Source organism: Siphateles boraxobius, unplaced genomic scaffold (genome assembly GCF_051911475.1).
Source record: "Siphateles boraxobius isolate OS27281-9 unplaced genomic scaffold, OSU_SipBor_1 33, whole genome shotgun sequence".
Lineage (NCBI taxonomy): Eukaryota > Metazoa > Chordata > Actinopteri > Cypriniformes > Leuciscidae > Siphateles > Siphateles boraxobius.
The window spans coordinates 5,296,677-5,324,431 of record NW_027508953.1 but is presented as its reverse complement, the minus strand read 5'-3'; the positions used below and the strand labels follow the sequence as shown (position 1 = coordinate 5,324,431).

General features: G+C 36.2%; 1 protein-coding gene across 3 annotated transcripts; it reads right to left on the bottom strand.

Moving 5' to 3' along the window:
* Window positions 1-267: 267 nt before the first annotated feature.
* On the bottom strand, window positions 268-23,126 carry LOC143701629 (uncharacterized). 3 transcript variants are annotated; one of them, XM_077195073.1, is made up of 10 exons: window positions 22,628-23,126; window positions 21,564-21,824; window positions 18,797-19,075; window positions 18,114-18,395; window positions 8,193-8,468; window positions 6,492-6,752; window positions 3,969-4,247; window positions 2,883-3,164; window positions 1,061-1,086; window positions 268-788 (listed from the first exon to the last, which is right to left on the bottom strand). In XM_077195073.1, exons 1-9 carry the CDS (start codon window positions 22,677-22,679, stop codon window positions 1,064-1,066), a joined length of 1,995 nt encoding a protein of 664 aa, XP_077051188.1. In that variant the 5' UTR covers window positions 22,680-23,126; the 3' UTR covers window positions 268-788; window positions 1,061-1,063. The 3 variants fall into 3 exon arrangements, with proteins under 3 accessions (XP_077051188.1, XP_077051187.1, XP_077051189.1); XM_077195072.1 differs by having other exon boundaries at window positions 268-891; window positions 22,628-22,835; XM_077195074.1 differs by lacking the exon at window positions 18,114-18,395 and having other exon boundaries at window positions 22,628-22,782.
* Between the last annotated feature and the right edge of the window lie 4,629 nt (window positions 23,127-27,755).

The window sequence follows — 27,755 nt, the reverse complement described above, 5'->3', positions numbered from 1 at the left end:
AACTGTTTATCCTGTTTAGAGCAGCGGGGATGCAGGAGCCGCTCATAGGCACGGAAACACTGATGGCTAGCCAATCACAGGGATAATAAATATATGAAAAATATATTAGCTTACTTTTTTTTTTCAAACACCAATGCACCTACAGTTTGTTACACCATTAAATGTGAGATCAACTTTTGTAAGATCAGTGATGTAAATTCAAAAGCCTTCTATTCTATGTTTAGCTATTGTCAGGTGTAGTGGTAGGAAGTACACAGAGACGCGGAATCACAGGAAACAAGATATTTAATAAAGAAACTTAGGGAACACATCACACGTTGTACAAATAACGAGAACAGACACTGAATGAGGGAGAACACAGGGTTTAAATGCTAGGGAGAACAAAGGAACATGGGGACACAGGTGAGAGACACAATGATGATTGGGAACTGGTGAATTAACTAAGGACTAACGAGGAGCGGGAAAACTGAGAAACAGGACTAAACCAAAAACACAATGAGGGGGAAACACAGGACCTAACTCTGACAGATATAGATTATTGTAGATTATTAGGCCTGTTTAATATGGTTTTATCTTACTTCTGGTGCCACAGATTCATTATGACATCACTGCTGTACAAAAGTTTCAAAATCATTCATTGCTCTATAATACCTAAAATCTATTATAATTCTAGACTTTACAAAAGCTTTAAAAATAGGCGAGAGAGAGAGAGAAGAAGAAGAGCATGTATTTCTGGCAGAAGGGTAAATGTTATTTGCCAGGATCAGTTCTCTCAGTCACGTTGTGTCCTAAAATTACAAGAAGAACAGAATTACATTTGGTTAATTTCACATGACTGAGACAACTCAATAATATTTGTGATGCTTAAGATGCTGGAGTCACTGCCAGAAGCTACAACAAAAAATTAACCATTTAAATCTATTCATAAAATTAAATGATGCTAAGCATTACCGTACTTGTCAAGTTCAGTATTCTCATCTTTTGTATTTAAAATGACAGAAAGATATTGTTGTAGTTCACTCACAGGAATAGACAATTCTGTCTGTAATTTCACACTTACATATTAGGCTGCTGGTGCTCCTTTCACTAGAGCCATCATTAGAGGATAGAAGAGAAAATGAGAAACATGTATCAAAAATGTTTACAAGAATGATAAGGACAGTGTTGCTGTAAGTAGGTATAGAATGAATACATTGGTCACAACATAAGATATTTGGAATTACTATTAGTCTAAATTTATTATTTGTAAAAGGTCAAAACAATCCAGATTGAGTAAAGATACTAACATAACCATAAGTGCACTATGACAGAGTCCATCTGTTACTGAGGCATTTATATTTCAAATAGAGAATATGAGAAAAAATATATATAATCAAAACTGAACAAACATCAAAAATATGTGAAACATATTGTAAAGTCAGTATAAGTGACATAAAATCACACGTTTTTGCCCTCACCTTTTTTTTCTCATACACCTTAAACCAAACAATACTGATGACAACCAACAACAGGACAGCAGCAACAGCACCAACAATAATGCCAATTAAATGGGAACAAGTGTTTCTGTTGGTGTTTCTGTTGGTGTTTCTGTTGGGTCAGAATTAGGCATTTTGCGATTAGGGATGTTTAAGGATTAACAGCGATTAAAAATGTCAGAATAAAATAACAGAAGGAGTTTAAAAGCTATAATTAAAAAGCATGAAATGTTGTATTTGCAAGTACAATAAATAATTTGTTTTTCAAAAACGTAGAGAAACTCGTCTTCCTCATGTGTGACTCGTTAAAGAGGCAGCTGTTATAGTCACTGTGTCAACATGGTGCTACTGTAGACACAGCCAGGTGTTAAGTCATGGACTGAATGTAAACTTAGCACAAATTAAATTAAAGCTCATATCAAATTGAATATTTTTGTTTTGATTCACAATTTAGAAGAATTACATGTAAGTTGGTCCCATAAGGCATTGCCGACTCTTACGAACATTTCAGATGTGACCACTTTAGTGACCTTGGTGGGACATGAGATGTTGCTGCTATCGGATCGGTCCATTAATCGCTCATTGTAATATGCAAACAAATTTAACAGGTTCATCTGAAAATAATTTGCTACAAAGAATGATTTGTTCACAAATCAGACATCACTATCACATCTTGGAGTGGGTCTCGATTTCTTCCGTTTGAAATAAAGAATAATTTACTTAGAGTAATAAGTAATGCTTTTGAATGTAGGGAAGTAGAAGTTTCCCAAAAGTAAAATACTCTAATAGAGTTCTTATACTCGAAAAATTTACAGTTACAATGTAAATGTATTACATTCTATCATCAAAAAAAATGACATGATATGAACATTTATGGTTGATATGGTTTAAATTGGTTTATTTCAGTTCATATTTAATTGCAGATTCAGGGTCCATTGGCATTTAGCAATAGTTATTTTGTTTTATTATTTATTTTATTTAAAATATAAAACATAAAGGTAACACTTTACAATAAGGTTCGTTAGTTAACATTAGTTAACTACATTAATTAACATGAGCTAATAATGAACTGCACATATACAGCATTTATTAATCTTAGTTCATATTCATTTCAACATTTCCTAATACATTTGTAAAATCAAAAGTTGTATTTGTTAACATTAGTTAATGCACTGTGAACTAACATGAACAAACAACGAACAGCTGGAATTTTATTAACAAACATTAGCATAGATTAATAAATACTGTAACAAATGTATTGCTCATTGTTAGTTCATGTTAGTTAATATATTAACTAATGTAAACTAATGAACCTTATTTCAAAGTGTTACCAACCTAAACATAAAACATTAATATAAATAGTTGGTTTTATTCTATTATATTCTTATGGTTTATTATCACTCTTACCATATTTTGCCCTGATCTTGTCCACTGTCTTGGTTTCACCCTGATGTTGCACCACACAGCTGAACTTGTTGTTCTTCCACTCCTCAGGTGAAACTCTGATGGTGCTCGTCTTCTGGAAGGTTCCGTCCTCGTTGGGAAGAAGTTCTCCAAGATCCACATCCTCATCATGATCTCGTCCATTTTTCATCCAGGAGATTGTTACTCCACTGGGGTAAAAACCTGTAGCATGACACGTCACTGAAGAAGACGAAGACTTCTGCAGCAGAGACACCTGAGGAGAGACTGAGAGAGAGAGAGAGAGAGAGAGAGAGAGAGAGAGAGAGAGAGAGAGAGAGAGAGAGAGAGAGAGAGAGAGAGAGAGAGAGAAAGAGAGAAAGAGAGAGAGAGAAACACGAGAGAGAGAGAGAGGTAGAGAGAGAGAGAGAGAGAAACACGAGAGAGAGAGAAAGAGAGAGAGAGGGAGAGAGAGAGAGAGAGAGAAACACGAGAGAGAGAGAAACACAAGAGAGAGAGAAACACGAGAGAGAGAGAGAAACACGAGAGAGAGAGAGATAGAGAGAGATAGAGAGAAAAACACGAGAGAGAGGGAGAAACACGAGAGAGAGAGAGAGAAACACGAGAGAGAGAGATAGAGAGAGAGAGAGAGAGAGAGAGAGAGAGAAACACGAGAGAGAGAAACACGAGAGAGAGAGAAACACGAGAGAGAGAGAGAGAGACGAGAGAGAGAGAGAGAGAGAGAGAGAGAGAGAGAGAGAGAGAGAGAGAGAGAGAGAGAGAGAGAGAGAGAGAGAGAGAGAGAGAGAGAGAGAGAGAGAGAGAGAGAGAGTTGCTAAAATTCCAAACAAGAATTCATATCTTCCTATAATATATTTACGAGTAAGAAAACTGAGTTGTTTTTTTAATGAAGGGGCTAAATCGCATAACTAGACTCAAGCTTTGTAAGTACCCAGCAAACCTCTGAATTAATAAATTATCAGTATATACAATATATTAATAATAATTAAAAATAAGTAAACAAGATTGTTTAGGAACACATGCTCATAATGCTCATAACAAAGCTCATAATGCTCATAAGAACTGATGTACCTTTTCTTTGCAGGCTGCTCTTTCCATACTGCACATACTTCTGCAGCCACTCAATGCACACAGTGCTGAGGTAATTTCTGTCACTCTCAATATATCCTCTGTCATTGTTCCACTTCTGTACAGTGATGATTCCTTGCTGCACTGGGGAAATCCATCTCATCTCCTTAAGATCCAGAGACAGAAAGTCCTCTCCATCATATCCAAACTGCAGGAACGCCTCTGTTGCTCCAGTCTGATCATCCCACTCACAGCCGTACATTTCCTGGACTGTGTGCACACCTGAGGAAAAGAAACAATGTATTTATATTATATGAAAACTCAATTCATATAGTCTGAATACATTCATCAGTAAGAAACTTACATATTTTGGAAAAATGTTTAGATCATGTAAAATATAGGTTCTCTATAGTGACTGATTTCATACTACACTTTGATTACATTTAAGCATTACAGACTATTTGTATGTGTGTTCTGTAGAGCTCATTCTCATTCACTCAGTTGAATGAAACTATGAAAGACCAGCTTAGACCTGCTTAAATCTACAGGCCAAATCAGGCTTGTTTATGTGTTAGTGATGGTTTACCTGCTGGACCTGCTGGTTAAATTAATTTAGAAGATTGGTGGCATCATCAGTACAGCAGAAATACAAAATACAGCAACTCTTTGGCAATTCAACTGGACATTGATTCAGTTTTGCATTAGCATAAATATGCACAGCACACATCACTTCTATATTCTTTCTCTGTGAAGGAAACATGAAATGTTTTCATGTTGTGGAGAACGAAAGAGATTGCAGTATGAATTCTGTAGAGAGGAAATATATATGAATGGTGTTTCCATTACTAGGGTCTGCTGGGATAATGAGTATTAGAAAAGCTTTTTCTTGGGGACTCACTCTATTAGATTATACAACATTAATATAATGTGTATTTTTATTCATTTATTACTATACCTAGAAAGCATTTTCTGCTCTGATTGCAGCTTTGTGACATATCTGTAAGACTGGTTGAGATCCACCAGTAGATCTGCTCTAAAACGACTGGCTATTCATATATAGTCCCAGTTGTGATTACACTAATTCATTTTTCCCCCTTAATGGTTTGCAAAAGCAGCTGATAATTTATGATCTGGTGTTGTACATTATGTCTACAGCAAGAGTGTGCGGCTTGTTAGTACATTGATTGAAGTAAAACATGTCTGTATGTCGGTCTCAATGTGCATGACAATGATGATACCTTTCAAATCTGATGATTTGTGATACACATAGAAGGACCAAAAAGAAACGCACATGAGTGTATGTGTGTGTATCCTGCTTTTTAGCATATTTTGGTCAAAATTGAAACACAATATCTGAGTTATAAATATGGTTTACTGAAAGCTGTCCGGATCTAACAACAATATTTCACAGTAAGAGTGTTTTGGGTCTTTGAATCTATATTTCCACCATAAAGTTCTTAAGCATTTATCTTACTTACAGAAACAAAATGTGATCCTTTTGTGATCCTAAGTGCTACCCATGTACAGAGCACTCTTCAACTGTAGATTAATATCATCCAGGTCACAAAGGGTTTCTGGTTTAGGTTTTCTGGACTTAAAACTAAGTCTTGGACCATTGTAGATTTGGGACTAATGATTTAAATTGTGATTAAGTTTGAGAACTGTGTGTAATATTTGTATCAGTATGACTATTGCTGCGAATGTTATGAATGGTGACTCTTATTGTGGTTGCCTAAAGAGTATTTATAAAGGATTGTTAAGGTTGAGTCCAGAAGTAGGGGGCGGATATAATTTTCAGACAATGTTTGGTAGGAAGAGGTCTATGGCTCAGCTGTTTATGCATTTGTTATTTTTTGTTCATTCTTTTTTCTCTCGATTGAATAAACTACAAAGAAGCCTAGCTTACCCTACGGAGTCACCCGTCAATTGATCTCCTCTTGTCTGGCTCACTAAAGATGTGCTTCAACACTAAAAGTAATTTAATTACCATTGCTCATTAGTTAGGAAAGGGCATATTTCTAAAATTAAAATATTATTGATGTCTTAAAAATGGAATGTATTGAAGTTTAAATAAATCTCAAATTTTGCCAAAAATATCTGAAAATTGTTTGGAATCTTTGAGGCCATTTTCTCAAAAACAAGTTGATACCCACCATTTAAATGATTATAACTCGACAACAGTTTAGAGAACATCATTATATTATATCATTTAAAAGTTGAGGCTGCCCAATTCATTCATTGCATAACACTCAATATGTATAGTCCTATATTGTAAATATGTATATTTTAATAGTACATTAATATTTCTCTAGTCTCTGTTAGGCACACCTGATAACCAGATGGTGACTAAATCATTCCAGATGTCTCATATAAAAAAAATCTGTATTTTTATGCATATAAATATACTATGTATACTATAAATGTATACAAGTGTATGCGCAATGCACTATTCATTCACACACACATAATACTACATAAATCTCTAGATCATGTGTGTGTGTGTAAGTGGGTTTGTTACCAACTTACCCTTTGACTGGTTAAACCGCTGCTTTGCGATCTGGATGTTGTTTTTGAAGGTCTGATGGGTGTCAATCAGGATCTGAGTCTCTCTGTCCCAGTAATCTGCTCCCTCTTTCTGTCTCATCCACTCTGTCTTTGGCACAGCTTTCATTGCATTGCTATCAAAGTACATAAACGGCACTTCATCCACCAGACCAACAGTAGTGAACTCTGGGAAGTCAATGTCTCCAGACACACCAGTGTAGAAGTATTTCAGAGAGTGTTTTCCTGTGTACAGAGATAGAAACACGGAGAACATTATTAGTCATCTTCATAAATTAAACATTGTTACATGTTAAATTTATATTTAATGGGATGCTGCCAGTTATTGGAATATATTTTGCTAGATTTAGGTCTACTATAGCCTATATGAATTAGAACCATTTAGTCAGAAACAGTTTTATTAGAATATACACAAAGAATTTTTCTCTAGGACATATGAGCTCTGAGTACTTATATTTAGACCCAGTAAATGGAAAATTTGTTAAAGACAGGTGTGTGCATTAAGATCTCACATTCTTAATGCACACACACCGTGCAGAATGTGCAAAGACAAATGTAAGAACGAAAAAATAATTTTTTTTTTTAGAAAAGATGATCTTCTAAAAAAATTAATTCAGAAATTCGTAGTTGTTATAATGTATTATAGTTATTAGCCTTTTTTTAAATTTTAATTAATAGAACAAAACAATCAATAGCCTATTGCGAGTTTAGCAAGTTGGTCATCATCAGTCTCTGTACAAGACATTGCCGACTCTCAAGAACATTTCAGATGTGACCACTTTAGTGACCTTGGTGGGACATGAGATGTTGCTGCTATCGGATCGGTCCATTAATCGCTCATTGTAATATTCAAACAAATTTAACAGGTTCATTTGAAAAGAATTTGCTACAAAGAATGATTTGTTCACAAATCAGACATCACTATCACATCTTGGAGTGGGTCTCGATTTCTTCCGTTTGAAATAATGACAGAATAATTTACTTAGAGTAATAAGTAATGCTTTTGAATGTAGGGAAGTAGAAGTTTCCCAAAAGTAAAATACTCTAATAGAGTTCTTATACTCGAAAAATTTACAGTTACAATGTAAAATGTATTACATTCTATCATCAAAAAAATGACATGATATGAACATTTATGGTTGATATGGTTTAAATTGTTTTATTTTAGTTCATATTTAATTGCAGATTCAGGGTCCATTGGCATTTAGCAATAGTTATTTTGTTTTATTATTTATTTTATTTAAAATATAAAACATAAAGGTAACACTTTACAATAAGGTTCGTTAGTTAACATTAGTTAACTACATTAGTTAACATGAACTAATAATGAACTGTATATATACAGCATTTATTAATCTTAGTTCATATCAATTTCAGCATTTCCTAATACATTATTAAAATCAAAAGTTGTATTTGTTAACATTAGTTAATGCACTGTGAACTAACATGAACAAACAACGAACAGCTGGAATTTTATTAACAAACATTAGCATAGATTAATAAATACTGTAAAAATGTATTGCTCATTGTTAGTTCATGTTAGTTAATACATTAACTAATGTAAACTAATGAACCTTATTTTAAAGTGTTACCAACCTAAACATAAAACATTAATATAAATAGTTGGTTTTATTTTATATTTTTATGGTTTATTATCACTCTTACCATATTTCGTCCTGATCTTATCCTTGGTTTCCCCCTGATGTTCCACCACACAGCTGAACTTGTTGTTCTTCCACTCCTCAGGTGAAACTCTGATGGTGCTCGTCTTCTGGAAGGTTCCGTCCTCGTTGGGAAGAAGTTCTCCAAGATCCACATCCTCATCATGATCTCGTCCATTTTTCATCCAGGAGATTGTAACTCCACTGGGGTAAAAACCTGTAGCATGACACGTCACTGAAGAAGAGGAAGACTTCTGCAGCAGAGACACCTGAGGAGAGACTGAGAGAGAGAGAGAGAGAGAGAGAGAGAGAGAGTAAAGAGAGTCAGACTAAAATAACCAAAGGAGTTTAAAAGCTATAATTAAAAAGCATGAAATTTTGTATTTACATGTACAATAAAATTTTTTTTTCAAAAACGTAGAGAAACTCGTGTTCCTCATGTGTGACTCGTTAAAGAGGCAGCTGTTATAGTCACTGTGTCAACATGGTGCTACTGTAGACACAGCCAGGTATTAAGTCATGGACTGAATGTAAACTTAGCACAAATTAAATTAAAGCTCATATCAAATTGAATATTTTTTTTTTGATTCATCATTTAGAAGAATTACATGTAAGTTGGTCCCATAAGGCATTGCCGACTCTTACGAACATTTCAGATGTGACCACTTTAGTGACCTTGGTGGGACATGAGATGTTGCTGCTATCGGATCGGTCCATTAATCGCTCATTGTAATATGCAAACAAATTTAACAGGTTCATTTGAAAAGAATTTGCTACAAAGAATGATTTTTTACATCACTACTATCACATCTTGGAGTAGGTCTCGATTTCTTCCGTTTGAAATAATGACAGAATAATTTACTTAGAGTAATAAGTAATGCTTTTGAATGTAGGGAAGTAGAAGTTTCCCAAAAGTAAAATACTCTAATAGAGTTCTTATACTCGAAAAATTTACAGTTACAATGTAAATGTATTACATTCTATCATCAAAAAAATGACATGATATGAACATTTATGGTTGATACGGTTTAAATTGTTTTATTTCAGTTCATATTTAATTGCAGATTCAGGGTCCATTGAAAGTTGAAAGTTTATTTGGACATATATCATTTAAAATACAACTTTACAAATCCATTAACGGAAAAAAACAGAAAGAAAAAACGTACTGTGCGGGAGAGAGTGAGAAGACCATGAGGTCTTATAAAACCACCTCCCCAAAATCTCATTAAATGGACATAAAATTACATGATCAAGCAAGACAATACAATCAATACATCAATAATTTTAATATAACAAATTAACCAGATAAACTTAATTATATGTTAACATTTTTTTCAGCTCTCTTTTGAAAGAGTTTAGAGTGATTTAAGTCTTAAAAACGGGATCTAAATGATTCCAGAGGGAAGGCCCTCGGTATTTCAGTGTAGATTGATTAGCTGTAGTTCTACAAAAAGGAAGATAAAAATCTTTACAACGCCTTGTGGAATAGGCATGAACATCCGAAGAATACATGAAAAAATTATTAAAAGCTCTGGGCATAATATTTGTCATATTCACATACTTATACATAAAAATATTTATGCAATAGATGTTAACATTAAATATTGTCAAGATGTTATATTTTATGAATAGTGGAACAGATGATGACAATCTATTGGAATTACTCATAATTCTCAAGAATTTCTTTTGTATTAATAAAATCATATTTAAATATGTTTTGCATGTTGCACCCCAAATAATATTACAGTACAAAATGTGGGGATAGATTAAACTGTAATATAATGTTTTCATACATGAAATATCAATTAAAGAGCGAACTCTACTCAATATACCAACAGATTTCATTATTTTTCTGCAAACATGTTGAATATGATATTTCCAAGTTAGTTTTTGGTCGACAATGACACCTAAACATTTTATTTGGTTCACTTGGCTAATTTTTAAACCATCAATTGATACCTCTATGTCCTGGCAATCTCCTTTTTTATTTTTTTTACTAAACATCATAAAATTAGTTTTTTGTATATTAAGAGAGAGTTGATTAACTTTAAAACATTTAGAAATATTTTGTAATTCTTCATTTGCTTCTCTTATTAATGTGTTAGAATGTTAATGTTAGAATGAGATAATAGAAGACATGTATCATCTGCAAACATGAGTGGCATAAAATTTTTACATACAACTCTTAAATCATTGATATAAATTACAAATAATAGAGGTCCCAAAATGGACCCCTGCGGTACCCCACATAAAAGTTGTTTCCTATTTGAGCTCAGATTGTTAACATAAACAAATTGCTCTCTCTCTTCCAAATAGTTTTGTACCCGAGTTAAGGCTATATGTTTAATGCCATAATTTTTAATTTTGCTAAAAGAATATTATGATTTACAGTGTCGAATGCTTTCGACAAGTCTACAAATATACCAATAGTGTTATTTTTCTCATGCAGATTTTTTGTAATTTTATCGACAAACTGTAAAAGAGCCATTTCAGTAGACATGTTCTCTCTGAAACCATACTGGTGATCATATAAGATCAAATTTTCTGTCAAGTGTTTTAATATCCTTTTATAAACAAATTTTTCGAGTATTTTAGAAAAGAAAGGTAATAGTGAAATAGGTCGATAATTGTTAAATACATGTGAATTCCCAGACTTAAACAAGGGAATTACTTTAGCTAATTTGAAATCTCACTGTTTTAAGTGACAAAGAGAGAACATAAGTTACAGGCTCAATAATAGAGCAAACTACTTTCTTTATGAGACTAGCTCTAATTTCATCATGTCCTGGAGCTGTGTCCTTCATCTTTAATATAATTTCAAGCACTTCATTAGAAGTTGGAGGATCAAATTCATTTAAGCAAGGATATGGCAGTTCAAAAATTTGAGAAGTAAATTTTCCTGTATTCGTAATATTTTTTGCCAGTGAGGCAAGAAATCGTTGAAACCGTTTGCTATATCGATGGGGTTTTGATAATTCTCGAGTGGGGGTTCAATCTTCAGCTGTCTGGCAGGAGCCGCCACTGGCATGTCACGTGACCTGTCAGTGGCTGGCTGGCAGCTGCCAGTCTGATTCTAGCATGTCACGTGACCTGTCAGTGGCTGGCTGGCAGCTGCCAGTCTGATTCTAGCATGTCACGTGACCTGTCAGTGGCTGGTTAGTTGCCTGGCAGTCTGCCTTTGCCAGGTTTCAAATCCATTGGTTTTTAGCTTTTTTCGTGTTTTGTGTTCCTCCCTTTCTAGCTCATTTATTATGCAACTGTTGATATGATTATGTTCTTTAGTATGATTGATGTTTTGGGGACTGTTATCCCAATTAAACCAGTCAAATGGCCATGATCAGACTGGCAGCTTACTGACGCTTTGCTCGACGCTCATGAGTCAACCGCGGCTGATCAGCGAGTATAACGCGTTGCCTGACACTCTCGCTGCACGGAAATTAATTGTTTTCTTATTAAGCATATAATGTCATGCATCTATTCTTTAGTATAATTGATGTTTTGGGGACTGTTATCCCTATTAAACCAGTCAAATGTGCCATGATCAGACTGGCAGCTTACTGACGCTTTGCTCGAGTCGCTCGAGGCTCATGAGTCAGCCGCGGCTCATCAGCGAGTATAACGTGTTGCCTGACACTCTCGCTGCACGGAAATTAATTGTTTTCTTATTTAGCATATAATGTCATGCATCTATTCTTTAGTATAATTGATGTTTTGGGGACTGTTATCCCTATTAAACCAGTCAAATGTGCCATGATCAGACTGGCAGCTACTGACTCTTTGCCCGAGTCGCTCGAGGCTCATGAGTCAGCCGCGGCTGATCAGCGAGTATAACGCGTTGCCTGACACTCTCGCTGCACGGAAATTAATTGTCTTCTTATTAAGAATAATCTCATGCATCTATTAGTAGAATTTATGTTTTGGGGACTGTTATCCCAATTAAGCCGCAGCTGACTCCATGCGTCCAACAAAGCGTCAGTAAGCTGCCAGTCTGATCATGGCACATTTGACTGGTTTAATAGGGATAACAGTTCCCAAAACACCAATCATAAAAAAAAAAAAATGCATGAGATTATATTCATAATAAGAAAACAAATTATTTCCTTGCAGCAAGTGTCAGGCAACGCGTTATACTCGCTGATCAGCCGCGGCTGACTCATGAGCGTCGAGCAAAGCGTCAGTAAGCTGCCAGTCTGATCATGGCACATTTGACTGGTTTAATAGGGATAACAGTCCCCAAAACATCAATAATACACAAGAATAAAGGCATGACATTATATTCATAATAAGAAAACATTTTATTTCCTTGTAGCGAGAGTGTCAGGCAACGTGTTATACTCGCAGTATCAGCCATGGCTGACTGGATGAGCGTCCAGCAAGCTCTGTAAGCTGCCAGTCTGATCACGGCCATTTGACTGGTTATATTGGGATAACAGTCCCCAAAACATCAATCATACTAAAGAACATAATCATATCAACAGATGCATAATAATTGAGCTAGAAAGGGAGGAACACAAAACACAAAAACTGTCAAAAATCAATGGTTTCTGAAACTTGGTAAAGGCAGACTGCCAGGCAACTAGCCAGCCACTGACAGGTCACGTGACATGCTAGAATCAGACTGGCAGCTGCCAGCCAGCCACTGACAGGTCACGTGACATGCCAGGCTCAGACTGGCAGCTGCCAGCCAGCCACTGACAGGTCATGTGACATGCCAGTGGCAGCTCCTGCCAGCCAGCTGAAGCTTGAACCCCTACTGGAATTCTCTATACCATCCGATAACTGACCTGGGCTGCGTTTCCCAAAAGCATCGTAAGCCTAAAGAAGATCGTAAAAACGATTGTACGAAAGATCTTAATATTACAGTCTGTTTCCCAAAAGCATCGTAACTTAAGTAGCACTTGAAAATCATCGTAGATCTACGAGTGCTCTGGAGTAATCGTAAATCCCCAAGTGCATCGTACGAAGACAGAGTTATGAGGTCACCTGCAGGACAACCGGCACATTACACATTCAACTTTATTCAAGTGCAATGTGATTATAATATAAGGTTTTGATTGTACTTTATTGTACACTTTATTACTCGTTTTTTGTTTAAATTAATTTATAAATAAAATAATTAAAAAGGGCAGAAAACAACAACAAAAAAAGAAATAATTTAATCTAATAATTTTTATCTAAATTAAATGAATGAAAAAAAAAAAAAAAAAAGTTGTAATATGCTTCAAACACTGGGGAAATAGGATGAACTAAAAAAATATGTCAATGACTTGCTGACATGCACGAAAACCAGCCATGAAGCCTGTTTCTTGGTTGGCCATCATGTGGTCCCATGCCATCTTTGTCCTTCTCCTCCACCTCTTCATCCTCCTCCCTCTTAAGGACACTCTAATATATCCTGACTACAACAACAAACATTCTCAAATTATCATGTTCTCAACATTCTCAAACTGCTGAGATGTTGTGGCTGCAGTCTGGACAACAGAAGATGGAGGCTGAGGCCTGGGAGGGTTGTGTGGAGGACTAGGAGATGGTAGATGCTGGGAGATGGCAGATGAAACTGATGGTTCCTCTGAGCATGAAGGACCTGACCAGGCTCAGGTTGAGTTACCCCTACTCCTCCATGGATGTCAATACCACCACAAATGCCATCTGAAGCACTTGTGCCAAGTATTGACAAGGCCTTTTCTTCCTCTGCTGTGAGAAGGGGGAATCATTGGTCCCACCACCAGTTTTATTAAATGTTGTCCTCTGCAGTGCCCTTTTCCTTTTAGCAAGGCTGGCAAAGTCCTGCCACTTCTTCCTGACCTCCTTCCCTGAACTTTTAATGCCCCTAGTTGCAGTCGGTTTTGTAGCAATAATCTCCCAGATTTTTTGTTTTTGTTTTATTTGTATGACTGCCCTTAAACCTGCTGAATAAAACATGTTGTATAGCTCCACCTCCTCTAAAATGACATTAATCTCCTCTTTAAAAAAAAAAATATTTTCTTTGTTTTTTTTTGGTTCAGCCAGTTTGCTGGTGTCTCCACCCATAGGTTTGTGCTTTTATAGATTATTGGCCTCGTAGAAAATGCACATCAGATGAAAACAATTAGGCTATACATTTCAAAATACAAGCGTGTGCTACAATTACGAGCGTGACATTTCAGCACTTGACAAACGGACAGCGACTCTAAGTAGCACTTAAAGCACAGCTGCGCACGATCGTGCTAAGTGCGTTTTTGTGAAACGCACGTGAAATGAACACGAACGTTGGTAAAGTCGCTCGTAGAAAATGCTCGTAAGTGCTAAGATCCATCGTTATCGGGAAACGCAGCCCCAAAAGCATCTTAAGCCTAAATTGATCGTAAAAACGATCGAACGACTGATCTTAATATTATGGCCTGTTTCCCAAAAGCATCGTAACTTAAGTAGCACTTGAAAATCTTCGTAGACCTACGAGTGCTCTGGAGTAATCGTAAATCTCCAAGTGCATCGTAAGAAGACAGAGTTATGAGGTCACCTGCAGGACAACCAGCAGATTACACTTTTATCTAGATTTAACAGATTACAGTGCAACGTGAGTATAATATAAGGTTTTGATTGTACTTTATTGTACACTTTTTTTATTGTACTCGTCTTTTGTTCAAATGAATTTATAAATGAAATAAGAAAAAAGGGAAGAAAAAAATAGAAATCCACATCTAAATTAAATGAATGAAAAAAATCATAAATGAAGTAATGTGGGAATCATGTTTTAAAAATGGGCAAAATAGGGATGAATTAAAAAAAAATCTGTCAATGACTTGCTGACGTGCACGAAAACCAGCCATGTATTTTGCGGACCTCCTTACCTGATCTTTGAACGCCGCTGGTTGCAGTTAGTTTGCAATGTCCTCCCTGATGTTTTGTTTTTCCTTATTTGTATGGTGTCCTTTAAATCTGTTAAAAATAAAGTCTTTGTTTCGCTCTATCTCCTCTAAAAGGACATTAATTTTACCTTTTTGAAAGGTATCTTCTCTTGTTTTCTTGTAGTTTTTTTTTTTTTTAAGTTTTTTTCAGCCATTTTCAGTGTCAGTGCCTCCGCCTGTATAGATGCTTTAGACTTGTCTTGATTTCTAATCCACAACAAATGACGATTTTTAGGTTAAACGTTCAGAATACGGTTCCATATAAGGTTATATTTCAGCACTTCACGAATGGACAGCGATGCTTAAGTAGCACGTAGAGCCCGTTCTCGCGCGTTCATGTTAAGTGCAGTTTTGGGAAACGCGCGTGGAATTGCGGCGAGCGTTCGTAACCTTGCACGTAGAGAGCACTCTTAAGAGCTAAGATAGATCGTTATCGGAAAACCCGACCCTGGAATTCCTCGAGTTGTTTGTTTTTTATTTAATAATTCATTTATAACATTCCAGGTCTTTTTTATATTTTCACAAGAATTTCCCAGCTTCTCAGAAAAATATTTTTTCTTGGCATCTTTTAGAACTTTGCTGAATTTGTTTTTATATTTTTTATAGTACGCAATATTTAACGGTGTGGGGCTAATGAGAGATTTTTTATACAACTTATTTTTAATAATAGAGGATTTTCTTAATGCAGGTGTAAACCATGGCTTAGAAATATTTCTGTTTTTACTTCTACTTTGTACCAAAGGAAAACATTTATTAAACAAAGATGAAAATATATTCAAAAATGTCTGATAAGCTGTTTCGGCATCCTGATGTCCGAAAACATGATTCCATGATATCTCAGCCAGTGACCTTTTAAAAGACTCAACAGATTTAGAACTAAGTCTACGATGTTTCATACTATAGGTTAGCTTTTTTTGCTGAGAATTTGTAAAAAGCAGAAATACAGGAAGATGGTCTGAAATATCAGTAAGCATTACACCTGATGTGATTGAATTTACAAAATGATTAGTTAGTATATTGTCAATTAAGCTTGCTGATGAGCATGTTATCCTTGTTGGTTTATCAATAAGTGGATAAAAATAATAAGAATAAATTGTATTTAAGAACTCAATAGAGGAATTTGATTCATGTTTCAAAAGATCAATGTTGAAATCTCCAAGAAGAATGCAAGTCCTATTCTTAGCACTTATAATCTCCAGCATAGAGGACAAAGCCTCATTAAAGATGTCAATATCATTGTCAGGTGGTCGATAAATGCAACCAATAATTATAGTTTGACCCCCAAAACTCATAGAATCTCTATAAAAACTGCTTCTGCATCAGTTTCAGAAGAATGAATACTCAGATCTTTCCTTTCAAAAAATTCAAAATCGTCATGAATAAAAAGGGAAACTCCACCACCCTTTCTATTAGTTCTACAAAAATGTACTGCGTTGTATTGAGGTAAGTAGTAAAATTGTCTGATGTCCTCATTTAGCCACGTTTCAGTCAAAGCAAGCAGAAAACTGGAGACTTGTTTTTAAGTCCTGAACGTCTTTAGTCACACTTTGGACATCTTTGAAAAGATTGTCCATGCGAACACACATAGAGTCCACAATCACTTGAACACAAGATTTAAAACTCTTCTCTTGTTGATCAAGAAGTTCTTTAAAATAAGTCTTTAGTTGTTCAAGCAACTCCTGAACCAGGCAATGAGACAGAGTCGTCCTCACCTTTTCTTGGCATTTTGATGTTTTCAAAGCTTGATTTGTAAAACCAGGTTGGGCCAGCTTGAGTAGGCCCTGTATACAATCTGTCAAATATCACTTTAGTTATCAGCCATCCACCTTTCGTAATCCGCAATCCAAATGTATATTGAAGTGTGTTTTAGAAAAATATAAATATGGTTATTGGCATTTAGCAATAGTTATTTTGTTTTATTGTTTATTTTATTTAAAATATAAAACAAAGGTAAACCTTTACAATAACGTTCGTTAGTTAACATTAGTTAACTACATTAGTTAACATGAACTAATAATGAACTGCACATATCAGCATTTATTGATCTTAGTTCATATCAATTTCAACATTTCCTAATATATTATTAAAATCAGAAGTTGTATTTGTTAACATTAGTTATTGTACTGTGAACTAACATGAACAAACAACGAACAGCTGGATTTTTATTAACAAATATTAGCAGGGCTCCAGACTGCGACCATTTTTCCTGGCGATGCAACCAAATATTTATTTAGGGCGCACTGGCGCGACCACAACGTTGCCGAGCAGCAAACGCAAACAAAATGAAAGCGGAACGAAAATGCGCTGAATAATAGAGAGCGCAGCGCCCCGAACATGCCAGTCGATCTCGATCACGCGACACTGTTACTAGGAGATCCAGACTCTGGAGATGCAGTGAAGAAATCCATTGACTTCGCCTCAGAATTAATAACATCATCGTTGCGAGATCCAGTGATAAACACTCCGATTCGGCGCATGAAGAGTTCTCTGCTATAAACCATAGATTTCTTTACTCGTTTTGCTTTTTAATTTATATTAAGACATTATGAATGATAATAATTAAAGTTAATTTCATCTACAGCCTAAATTAAGCGTAGTGCTTTATTGTCAGCCCCAGTGCTACCAGATATGTGTTGTAGAACTCAGTGTCTCGGTGCTGCGGCCCTCAGATGTTAGTCTGGAGCCTGTGAACTTAAAATAAAACTGCACATTGTAATATCTGTACGTTAAGTCTATTATTAAAGAATTTGTCAGCATTACAGTTATTTTGGGGGAAATTTGAATAATTGCATTGCAAGCTGATTTAAGGTGTGCCCCTAAATTTTCTGCTTGCGCTCCTAAAAATTTCAGTCAGGGGCTACAGTGCTCCTAGTAAAAAAAGTTAGTCTGGAGCCCTGATTAGCATAGACTTCGTTCATGTTAGTTAATACAATTTAAACTAATGAACCTTATTTTAAAGTGTTACCAACCTAAACATAAAACATTAATATAAATAGTTGGTTTTATTTTATATTTTTATGGTTTATTATCACTCTTACCATTGTTTGCCCTGATCTTGTCCACTGTCTTGGTTTCCCCCTGATGTTGCACCACACAGCTGAACTTGTTGTTCTTCCACTCCTCAGGTGAAACTCTGATGGTGCTCGTCTTCTGGAAGGTTCCGTCCTCGTTGGGAAGAAGTTCTCCAAGATCCACATCCTCATCATGATCTCGTCCATTTTTCATCCAGGAGATTGTTACTCCACTGGGGTAAAAACCTGTAGCATGACACGTCACTGAAGAAGACGAAGACTTCTGCAGCAGAGACACCTGAGGAGAGACTGAGAGAGAGAGAGAGAGAGAGAGAGAGAGAGAGAGAGAGAGAGAGAGAGACGAGAGAGAGAGAGAGAGAGAGAGAGAGAAACACGAGAGAGAGAGAGACGAGAGAGAGAGAGAGAGAGAGAGAGAGAGAGAGAGAGAGAGTTGCTAAAATTCCAAAAAAGAATTCATATCTTCCTATAATATATTTACGAGTAAGAAAACTGAGTTGTTTTTTTAATGAAGGGGCTAAATCGCATAACTAGACTCAAGCTTTGTAGTACCCAGCAAACCTCTGAATTAAAAAATTATCGGTATATATAATATATTAATAATAATTAAAAATAAGTAAACAAGATTGTTTAGGAACACATGCTCATAATGCTCATAACAAAGCTCATAATGCTCATAAGAACTGATGTACCTTTTCTTTGCAGGCTGCTCTTTCCATACTGCACATACTTCTGCAGCCACTCAATGCACACAGTGCTGAGGTAATTTCTGTCACTCTCAATATATCCTCTGTCATTGTTCCACTTCTGTACAGTGATGATTCCTTGCTGCACTGGGGAAATCCATCTCATCTCCTTAAGATCCAGAGACAGAAAGTCCTCTCCATCATATCCAAACTGCAGGAACGCATCTGTTGCTCCAGTCTGATCATCCCACTCACAGCCGTACATTTCCTGGACTGTGTGCACACCTGAGGAAAAGAAACAATGTATGTATATTATATGAAAACACAATTCATATAGTCTGAATACATTCATCAGTAAGAAACTTACATATTTTGGAAAAATGTTTAGATAATGTAAAATATAGGTTCTCTATAGTGACTGATTTCATACTACACTTTGATTACATTTAAGCATTACAGACTATTTGTATGTGTGTTCTGTAGAGCTCATTCTCATTCACTCAGTTGAATGAAACTATGAAAGACCAGCTTAGACCTGCTTAAATCTACAGGCCAAATCAGGCTTGTTTATGTGTTAGTGATGGTTTACCTGCTGGACCTGCTGGTTAAATTAATTTAGAAGATTGGTGGCATCATCAGTACAGCAGAAATACAAAATACAGCAACTCTTTGGCAATTCAACTGGACATTGATTCAGTTTTGCATTAGCATAAATATGCACAGCACACATCACTTCTATATTCTTTCTCTGTGAAGGAAACATGAAATGTTTTCATGTTGTGGAGAACGAAAGAGATTGCAGTATGAATTCTGTAGAGAGGAAATATATATGAATGGTGTTTCCATTACTAGGGTATGCTGGGATAATGAGTATTAGAAAAGCTTTTTCTTGGGGACCCACTCTATTAGATTATACAACATTAATATAATGTGTATATTTATTCATGTATTACTATACCTAGAAAGCATTTTCTGCTCTGATTGCAGCTTTGTGACATATCTGTAAGACTGGTTGAGATCCACCAGTAGATCTGCTCTAAAACGACTGGCTATTCATATATAGTCCCAGTTGTGATTACACTAATTCATTTTTCCCCCTTAATGGTTTGCAAAAGCAGCTGATAATTTATGATCTGGTGTTGTACATTATGTCTACAGCAAGAGTGTGCGGCTTGTTAGTACATTGATTGAAGTAAAACATGTCTGTATGTCGGTCTCAATGTGCATGACAATGATGATACCTTTCAAATCTGATGATTTGTGATACACATAGAAGGCAAACAGAAAATCTGTATGTGAGTCAGGTTTTGCCTACATGAGGAGGAGTAAACCTATCCACAAGTAAAATCTGAAACCACCAACATTGTGGAGAAAAGCCAACATCTCCATGATTATTATGGCTTAATAAACATACTAAATAATATTATTGTCATTAAAATGTAAATATGCAGAAAGGTTTATGTGATGGTTTCCGGAACATGAGAGAAAATATCGGTAGTTTACTATAGAAGCCAATGGAAGGACCAAAAAGAAACACACATGAGTGTATGTGTGTGTATACTGCTGTTTTAGCATATTTTGGTCAAAATTGAAACACAATATCTGAGTTATAAATATGGTTTACTGAAAGCTGTCCGGATCTAACAACAATATTTCACAGTAAGAGTGTTTTGGGTCTTTGAATCTATATTTCCACCATAAAGTTCTCAAGCATTTATCTTACTTACAGAAACAAAATGTGATCCTTTTGTGATCCTAAGTGCTACCCATGTACAGAGCACTCTTCAACTGTAGATTAATATCATCCAGGTCACAAAGGGTTTCTGGTTTAGGTTTTCTGGACTTAAAACTAAGTCTTGGACCATTGTAGATTTGGGACTAATGATTTAAATTGTGATTAAGTTTGAGAACTGTGTGTAATATTTGTATCAGTATGACTATTGCTGCGAATGTTATGAATGGTGACTCTTATTGTGGTTGCCTAAAGAGTATTTATAAAGGATTGTAAAGGTTGAGTCCAGAAGTAGGGGGCGGATATAATTTTCAGACAATGTTTGGTAGGAAGAGGTCTATGGCTCAGCTGTTTATGTGTTCGTTATTTTTTGTTCATTCTTTTTTCTCTCGATTGAATAAACTACAAAGAAGCCTAGCTTACCCTACGGAGTCACGCGTCAATTGATCTCCTCTTGTCTGGCTCACTAAAGATGTGCCGCAACACTAAAAGTAATTTAATGACCATTGCTCATTAGTTAGGAAAGGGCATATTTCTAAAATTAAAATATTATTGATGTCTTAAAAATGGAATGTATTGAAGTTTAAATAAATCTCAAATTTTGCCAAAAATATCTGAAAATTGTTTGGAATTTTTGAGGCCATTTTCTCAAAAACAAGTTGATACCCACCATTTAAATGATTATAACTCGACAACAGTTTAGAGAACATCATTATATTATATCATTTAAAAGTTGAGGCTGCCAAATAATTAATTGCATAACACTTAAAATGTATAGACCTATATTGTAAATATGTATATTTTAATAGTATATTCCTATTTCTCTAGTCTCTGTTAGGCACACCTGATAATCAGATGGTGACTAAATCATTCCAGATGTCTCATATAAAAAAATCTGTATTTTTATGCATATAAATATACTATGTATACTATAAATGTATACAACTGTATGCGCAATGCACTATTCATTCACACACACATAATACTACATAAATCTCTAGATCATGTGTGTGTGTGTAAGTGGGTTTGTTACCAACTTACCCTTTGACTGGTTAAACCGCTGCTTTGCGATCTGGATGTTGTTTTTGAAGGTCTGATGGGTGTCAATCAGGATCTGAGTCTCTCTGTCCCAGTAATCTGCTCCCTCTTTCTGTCTCATCCACTCTGTCTTTGGCACAGCTTTCATTGCATTGCTATCAAAGTACATAAACGGCACTTCATCCACCAGACCAACAGTAGTGAACTCTGGGAAGTCAATGTCTCCAGACACACCAGTGTAGAAGTATTTCAGAGAGTGTTTTCCTGTGTACAGAGATACAAACAGAGAGAACATTATTAGTCATCTTCATAAATTAAACATTGTTACATGTTAAATTTATATTTAATGGGATGCTGCCAGTTATTGGAATATATTTTGCTAGATTTAGGTGTACTATAGCTTATTTGAATTAGAACCATTTAGTCAGAAACAGTTTTATTAGAATATACACAACGAATTTTTCTTTAGGTCATATGAGCTCTGAGTACTTATATTTAGACCCAGTAAATGGAAAATTTGTTAAAGACAGGTGTGTGCATTAAGATCTCACATTCTTAATGCACACACACCGTGCAGAATGTGCAAAGACAAATGTAAGAACGGGAAAAAAAAGTATAATTTTTTTTTAGAAAAGATGATCTTCTAAAAAAATTAATTCAGAATATCTTGGTTGTTATAATTTATTATAGAGTTATACGCCTTTTTTAGATTTTAATTAATAGAACAAAAAAATCAATAGCCTATTGCGAATTTAGCAAGTTGGTCATCATTAGTCTCTGGGCAAAAAAGCGTTTCTCAGGTTAGAAATGAAACTGATCGGGATCTGAAACTGTAGGCTATGCTCGTTTAAAGCATAGTAGGCTATGCTCGTTTGTTATATGCCTATACTTGCGTAAGTGCTTTCGGGGAAAAAATAACAATAACACGACACTTTTTGTGCTCTTCATTTAAGGTCTCTTACAATGTTGTAATATAATAAATATTAAGAGACATATCATACAGTGGCACAGCTTTTTAAGAGAAAGCTTACACTGGCTATACTGTAAAATTAAAATAACATACTCACCAGAATAGGCTAGATGAACTCCGAGAAGCACAATCACTACGACTTGCATCATTGGATAGTCCCGAGAGACAGCTCTTAATAGATTTTTTTTTAAAAGGTGTTTTAGAGAAATTACTTGATATAGTTTAGGGACCGTTCGGTATTTATGGTATGGACCACCGGAGGAAAATAGGGGAGGGTCATGTCTTTTTATTCTTTGTTGAGGGGAGGGTCATCCAACTTTTTTTAGTCTGGGGGGAGGGTCACCCAACTTTTGTATTCATGAAAACAGCAACATTTCAAAGTGGCTTGTTTTTTGCATATTTTTCCATGTAGCTCAAAGTAGCTCTCTCATGGTGCGTTCACACCGGACGCGAATAGAGCGTCTAGCGCGAGTGATTGCAATGTTAAGTCAATGCAAAGACGCAGGACGCGGAATGCGGAAATGTTGAGTTTTACAGTATTGGCACTTAAGCCTTGTGTAAGCGTTGTTTCGACGCGTCCGCTCGAGCACGAAGGTGCGCGCGGCAAAAATGACGTCATTGCGGTGTGGGCGGTCGTGCGCGTTGGGTGCGCAAGACCCCATTTTGCCTGGCGTGTGCACGGCACTTTTTGTAACATCGCGCGCGGCGCCGCATCCGAAGATGAACGACTTCGAGGCGACTTTGTCCCAGCTGGTATGATCTGTACCAGCATGTTTATGATCCTTCTATACACATAGAGTCATTTGCATTGATGGGCGACCATAAAAGCCTCTTATTTTGTGAATAGGAACACATTTGCATGAAGCACCCAGTTTGCACTTGTCTTAAAGGTACAATATGTAGGATTTTTGCAGTAAAATATCCAAAAACCACTAGGCCAATGTTATATATTTTGTTTAGTTGATTACTTACAATATCCCAAATGTTTCAAACTATTTGTAAATCGTGAGAAAATTGCGATTTTAACCAAGGAAACGGGACGTGTGAGCAGGGGTGAGGAGTCGCCAGTCAATGGCGTCATATCCGTGTTAGCCTCAGTTTCCGCCAGGTTTGCGCTCGTACTGCCATAGTAACCAAGGCGACAGACGTTGACAACTGGGTTATGCCCGTTATGCTTAGCAGGATGCTCACGCTGTTGTTGTTTTGTTCAAACATTATGGACCATGGCAAGCAGACTTTGAGACAAAAAGAGGACTAAAACGAAGATCAGCATCTTTCGAGATGCTGAGAGCTCCACGTCCGCGACTAACTTCGACTTGACAGAGACGCGAGTGTTGCATGTACTTTATTAGACAGGTGAGCAAATGTACATAAAACTATCAATGTTATTTAGTTCAACATGATGAAATGTTAGAATATGATCTGTATGTTATTCTAATGTTGATCTAGCTCAGTGGTTCTCAAAGTGTGGGGCGCGCCCCACTGGTGGGGAATAGAGATGTGTCACGTGACAGGTGGGGCCAAACGGGAGGGAAAAATCTGAGAGCTGGATCACTCCTCCATAGGCTTCTTCAGGGATTGAAACTGGCCAGCCCCAGTTATTAAAGACATCGTTAAAATAGTCCAAGTGACTAGAGTGGATCAATCTTAAGTTTATCAAACGACGAGAATACTTTTTGTGCGCAAAAAAAACAATAATAACGACTTTATTTCAACTATTCATTTCCTTCTCTGTGGGCCTCGAGTCAGTTCACTAGTGTAATAGAGTAAGCTTCTGTTGTTGTACGTCACACGCATCACACACATGACCAGCATCGGCCAATAGTGAGCCTGCGTGTGACGTAGCTCTACCCAATCATACTACTTGAACTGACTAGAGGCCAACAGAGAAGGAAATGAATAGTTGAAATAAAGTCGTTATTTTTGTTTGTTTTTGCGCACAAAAAGTATTCTCATCGCTTGATAAACTTAAGATTGAGCCACTGTAGTCACTTGGACTATTTTAACGATGTCTTTAATAACTTTTCGGGGCTGGCCAGTTTCAATACCTGCAGAAGCCTATGGAGGAGTGTGGAGGAGTGATCCAGCTCTCAGATTTAATCAAAAATATCTTAATTCGTGTTCCGAAGATGAACGAAGGTCTTAAGAGGTTGGAACAACATGAGGGTGAGTAAATACTGACAGAATTTTCATTTTTGGGTGAATTATCCCTTTAAGCTCTTGGTCTTTCGTCTTGTGTTTGTCAGATCGTTGTTGGATGTTCCCGTACCTGGTGTCTGATCCCTCTCGTGTCTCCGTGTTCCTGCCTGTTCATTCGTGTGTGGACTGTGGAGTTCCCGCTGGATGTTTTCTGTCTGCCTTTGTGAGTCCCTGTCTGCACGATCGCCTTACATCCCTGGATTACTATCACTCATCACCAGTTTGAGGATTGGGTTGCCTACCTGCTTGCCTGCGCCACCAAGGAGTCCATCTGTTTGCTTCGCCAGAGTTCCGAGACTGTTCCTGTGTTCATTAGGGCTGTAACGATACACCAAACCCACGATTCGATTCGTATCACGATTTTTGACCCACGATTCGATTCGTATCGCGATTCTATCACGGGGGCGGGGCTTGAGGGGGCGGGGCTTGTGGTGAAAAAAAGAGATTTTGAGAGAAGAAAAAAAGGGGATCCCCCCTTTAGATGATTCTCATGGGGGGGATTTTTTTTGTTTGAGGGGAGAAAGGGGGGGCATTTTTTCCAAACAAAATTATTACATTTATCTTGCCTAAATGTTTGCGCTCATTGCATTTTTACAATGGGGTAATAGCCTATTGTTGTTAAGAATTTACACATCACAAGGAAGCTTGATTTAAATTGTTTAATTAAATTGAAAAAAGTAGCACAAATAAATACAATAGAATAAAGATACAAATAAAGACAATTAAAGAGAAAAGTTTTTGAATAGGTCTAACACTAGTATTTATATACAGATACTGAATAAAGTAATCAAATGGAAAATAACACTGGGTAGTATTTTAGTCCTGAATAAATTAAATACATAGGCTATTAATCCTGATTCCTTTAACTTAAAGCCATCTTTTGTTGTTTTGACAACAAAATTAATGACAGACACATATGGCTGCCGCCACTTTAAGAGCTAGTGCACGGATCCTGTGTTCATTATACTGCCATGCGTTTTATGTTTATTAAAGACAAAACCGACTATAGCCTATTTAGAGTAGCCTACTCACAAAGACCGAAATTGACAATTTTGCGTGTTAAAGCAATATAATCCGCGAAAAATAGTTACTAGCCAGCTGTTTTTGAGGCGGATTTTCTATGAATGTGCGCATAGAAAATAATCTCAGAGAGCGCGCGAGCACTGATTAGTTTAAAATCGCTTGAATGTTTAAACTGGTAAGACTTAAAAAGACTTCAGTCACGATGCACTGCTGGCCCGATTGTGCAAGTGAATATTCCGTCATGTCCCGACCTTACAGTCTATGGTCCCGACTCCAAAACGCGAGTGTGTATTATCGCCGCAGCGCTTGATGCCTGCCTTGCACAAAACATTATGAGAAGAGATAGAAGACGCGCGGCACCGCTGAACACTCACGCTGTTTGTGAAATTGCGTCTGGAAGATAGTTGTTAAAAGAATGATTTTATTTTATTATCTGTGTGGATTACGATTGCGGGAATTTCCCACATTATAAATGGGAGACCTGCGGGAATGATTAGAATTATGCGCAATACCCGCGCCGAAATTCGAGCCCTGGTTCTGGACAGGAAGGATAACTCTGGGAGTTGGAAGGGGTGTGATCGCGATTCTGCCTTCTCACATCGCGATACAGGATCGTGGACCTGAGTATCGCGATTTCGATTTTATATCGCGTATCGTTACAGCCCTAGTGTTCATCCATCGACACCTGAGACTGTTCCCGTGTTTATCCATCTGCCTTACTGTTTATTGGTCAATAAACTCATTTTGACTTGCTATTGTCTCCGCTATTCTCTGTGACATAACAGCTAACCACCGATAGTGACAAAATAGTCACTGAGTGAATACTGAATATATGACATGAATGAATATATGACATATGCCTGTAATTTAGTTCATTCTATGTTCTGCAATTTACCCAATTTAAGATAAAGTTGTTGATAATATTGGCCGTTTCAAGACAGTATGTCAATACCACATTATTATTATTTATTGTTTTGTTTATATAATCATTTATTAGGCCTATACCTTTTTTTTAAATGTGTCTTGAATGGTCTTTGAGGATAAGGTCACAAAATATGTCTATAAAGGTTTATGTTTAGCTGAGACAGATGAATGGTCATTAAAGCACATCCACATTTCCATTCATTTGCATGTTGAGATTCCCTCTTACGTAGTTCCTTAAATTCTTTCCATTTTGCTTTATAAAAGCACTATACACACTTCAACATTAATTTTTACATCCAATTAAAAAGTGATCACTTCATGATTTTCTTCACTTTCCATTCACTTAAACTCGCAAGATAGGATGAAACCAAATGTAATATGTCAGACATTTTATTTATTCTAAAATCAATTCTGGTACCCTTTCCATCATTGAGACAGACTAAATTTGGTGAATCCATAATTTCTTTTGACACTATTCCATTGCTATCTGTGATTACTACCACAAAAAATATTATGGCCCCACACCATTAAAAATCATTAAAATCCCCACACCAAATTTCTTTGTCCTTTCTTTTTTTTTTTTTTTTTTACATTATTTCATTAAAATCAGTTAATAAATTATAAGAGTTCAGTTCTGTTGACTACATATTTCTATAAATATACATTCAAACCTAGTTGGAGAATGAATTCTTCTAAATCTAATCATTCCTTAACAAAAGTAGCACAACCACCTCCTATTTTATTAACCCTGTTTTGTCGAATTGAATTATATCCTACTATGACCAAATTTAAATGTGTCCTTAACCAAGTCTCTTGGATACAAATTACATCTGGTTTTCTTTTTAGATTACTTAAAAACGTAAAAAAAAATATATATCACTACTGTAAGTGTGGATTTCCTGCAGGGGTTCAGGCTGCAAGACTGCCGAATGACTAAAGAAATGCTGTCAGCAAGACGGTAGAAAACTGTACATTTCTTGTCTATTACCACGCACTGCTACTAATACCAAGGACAGAAATAAGCACAGTTACAGTAGCTTAATATAGGAGAATGTTGCTGTATAGAGTGACAATTCTGT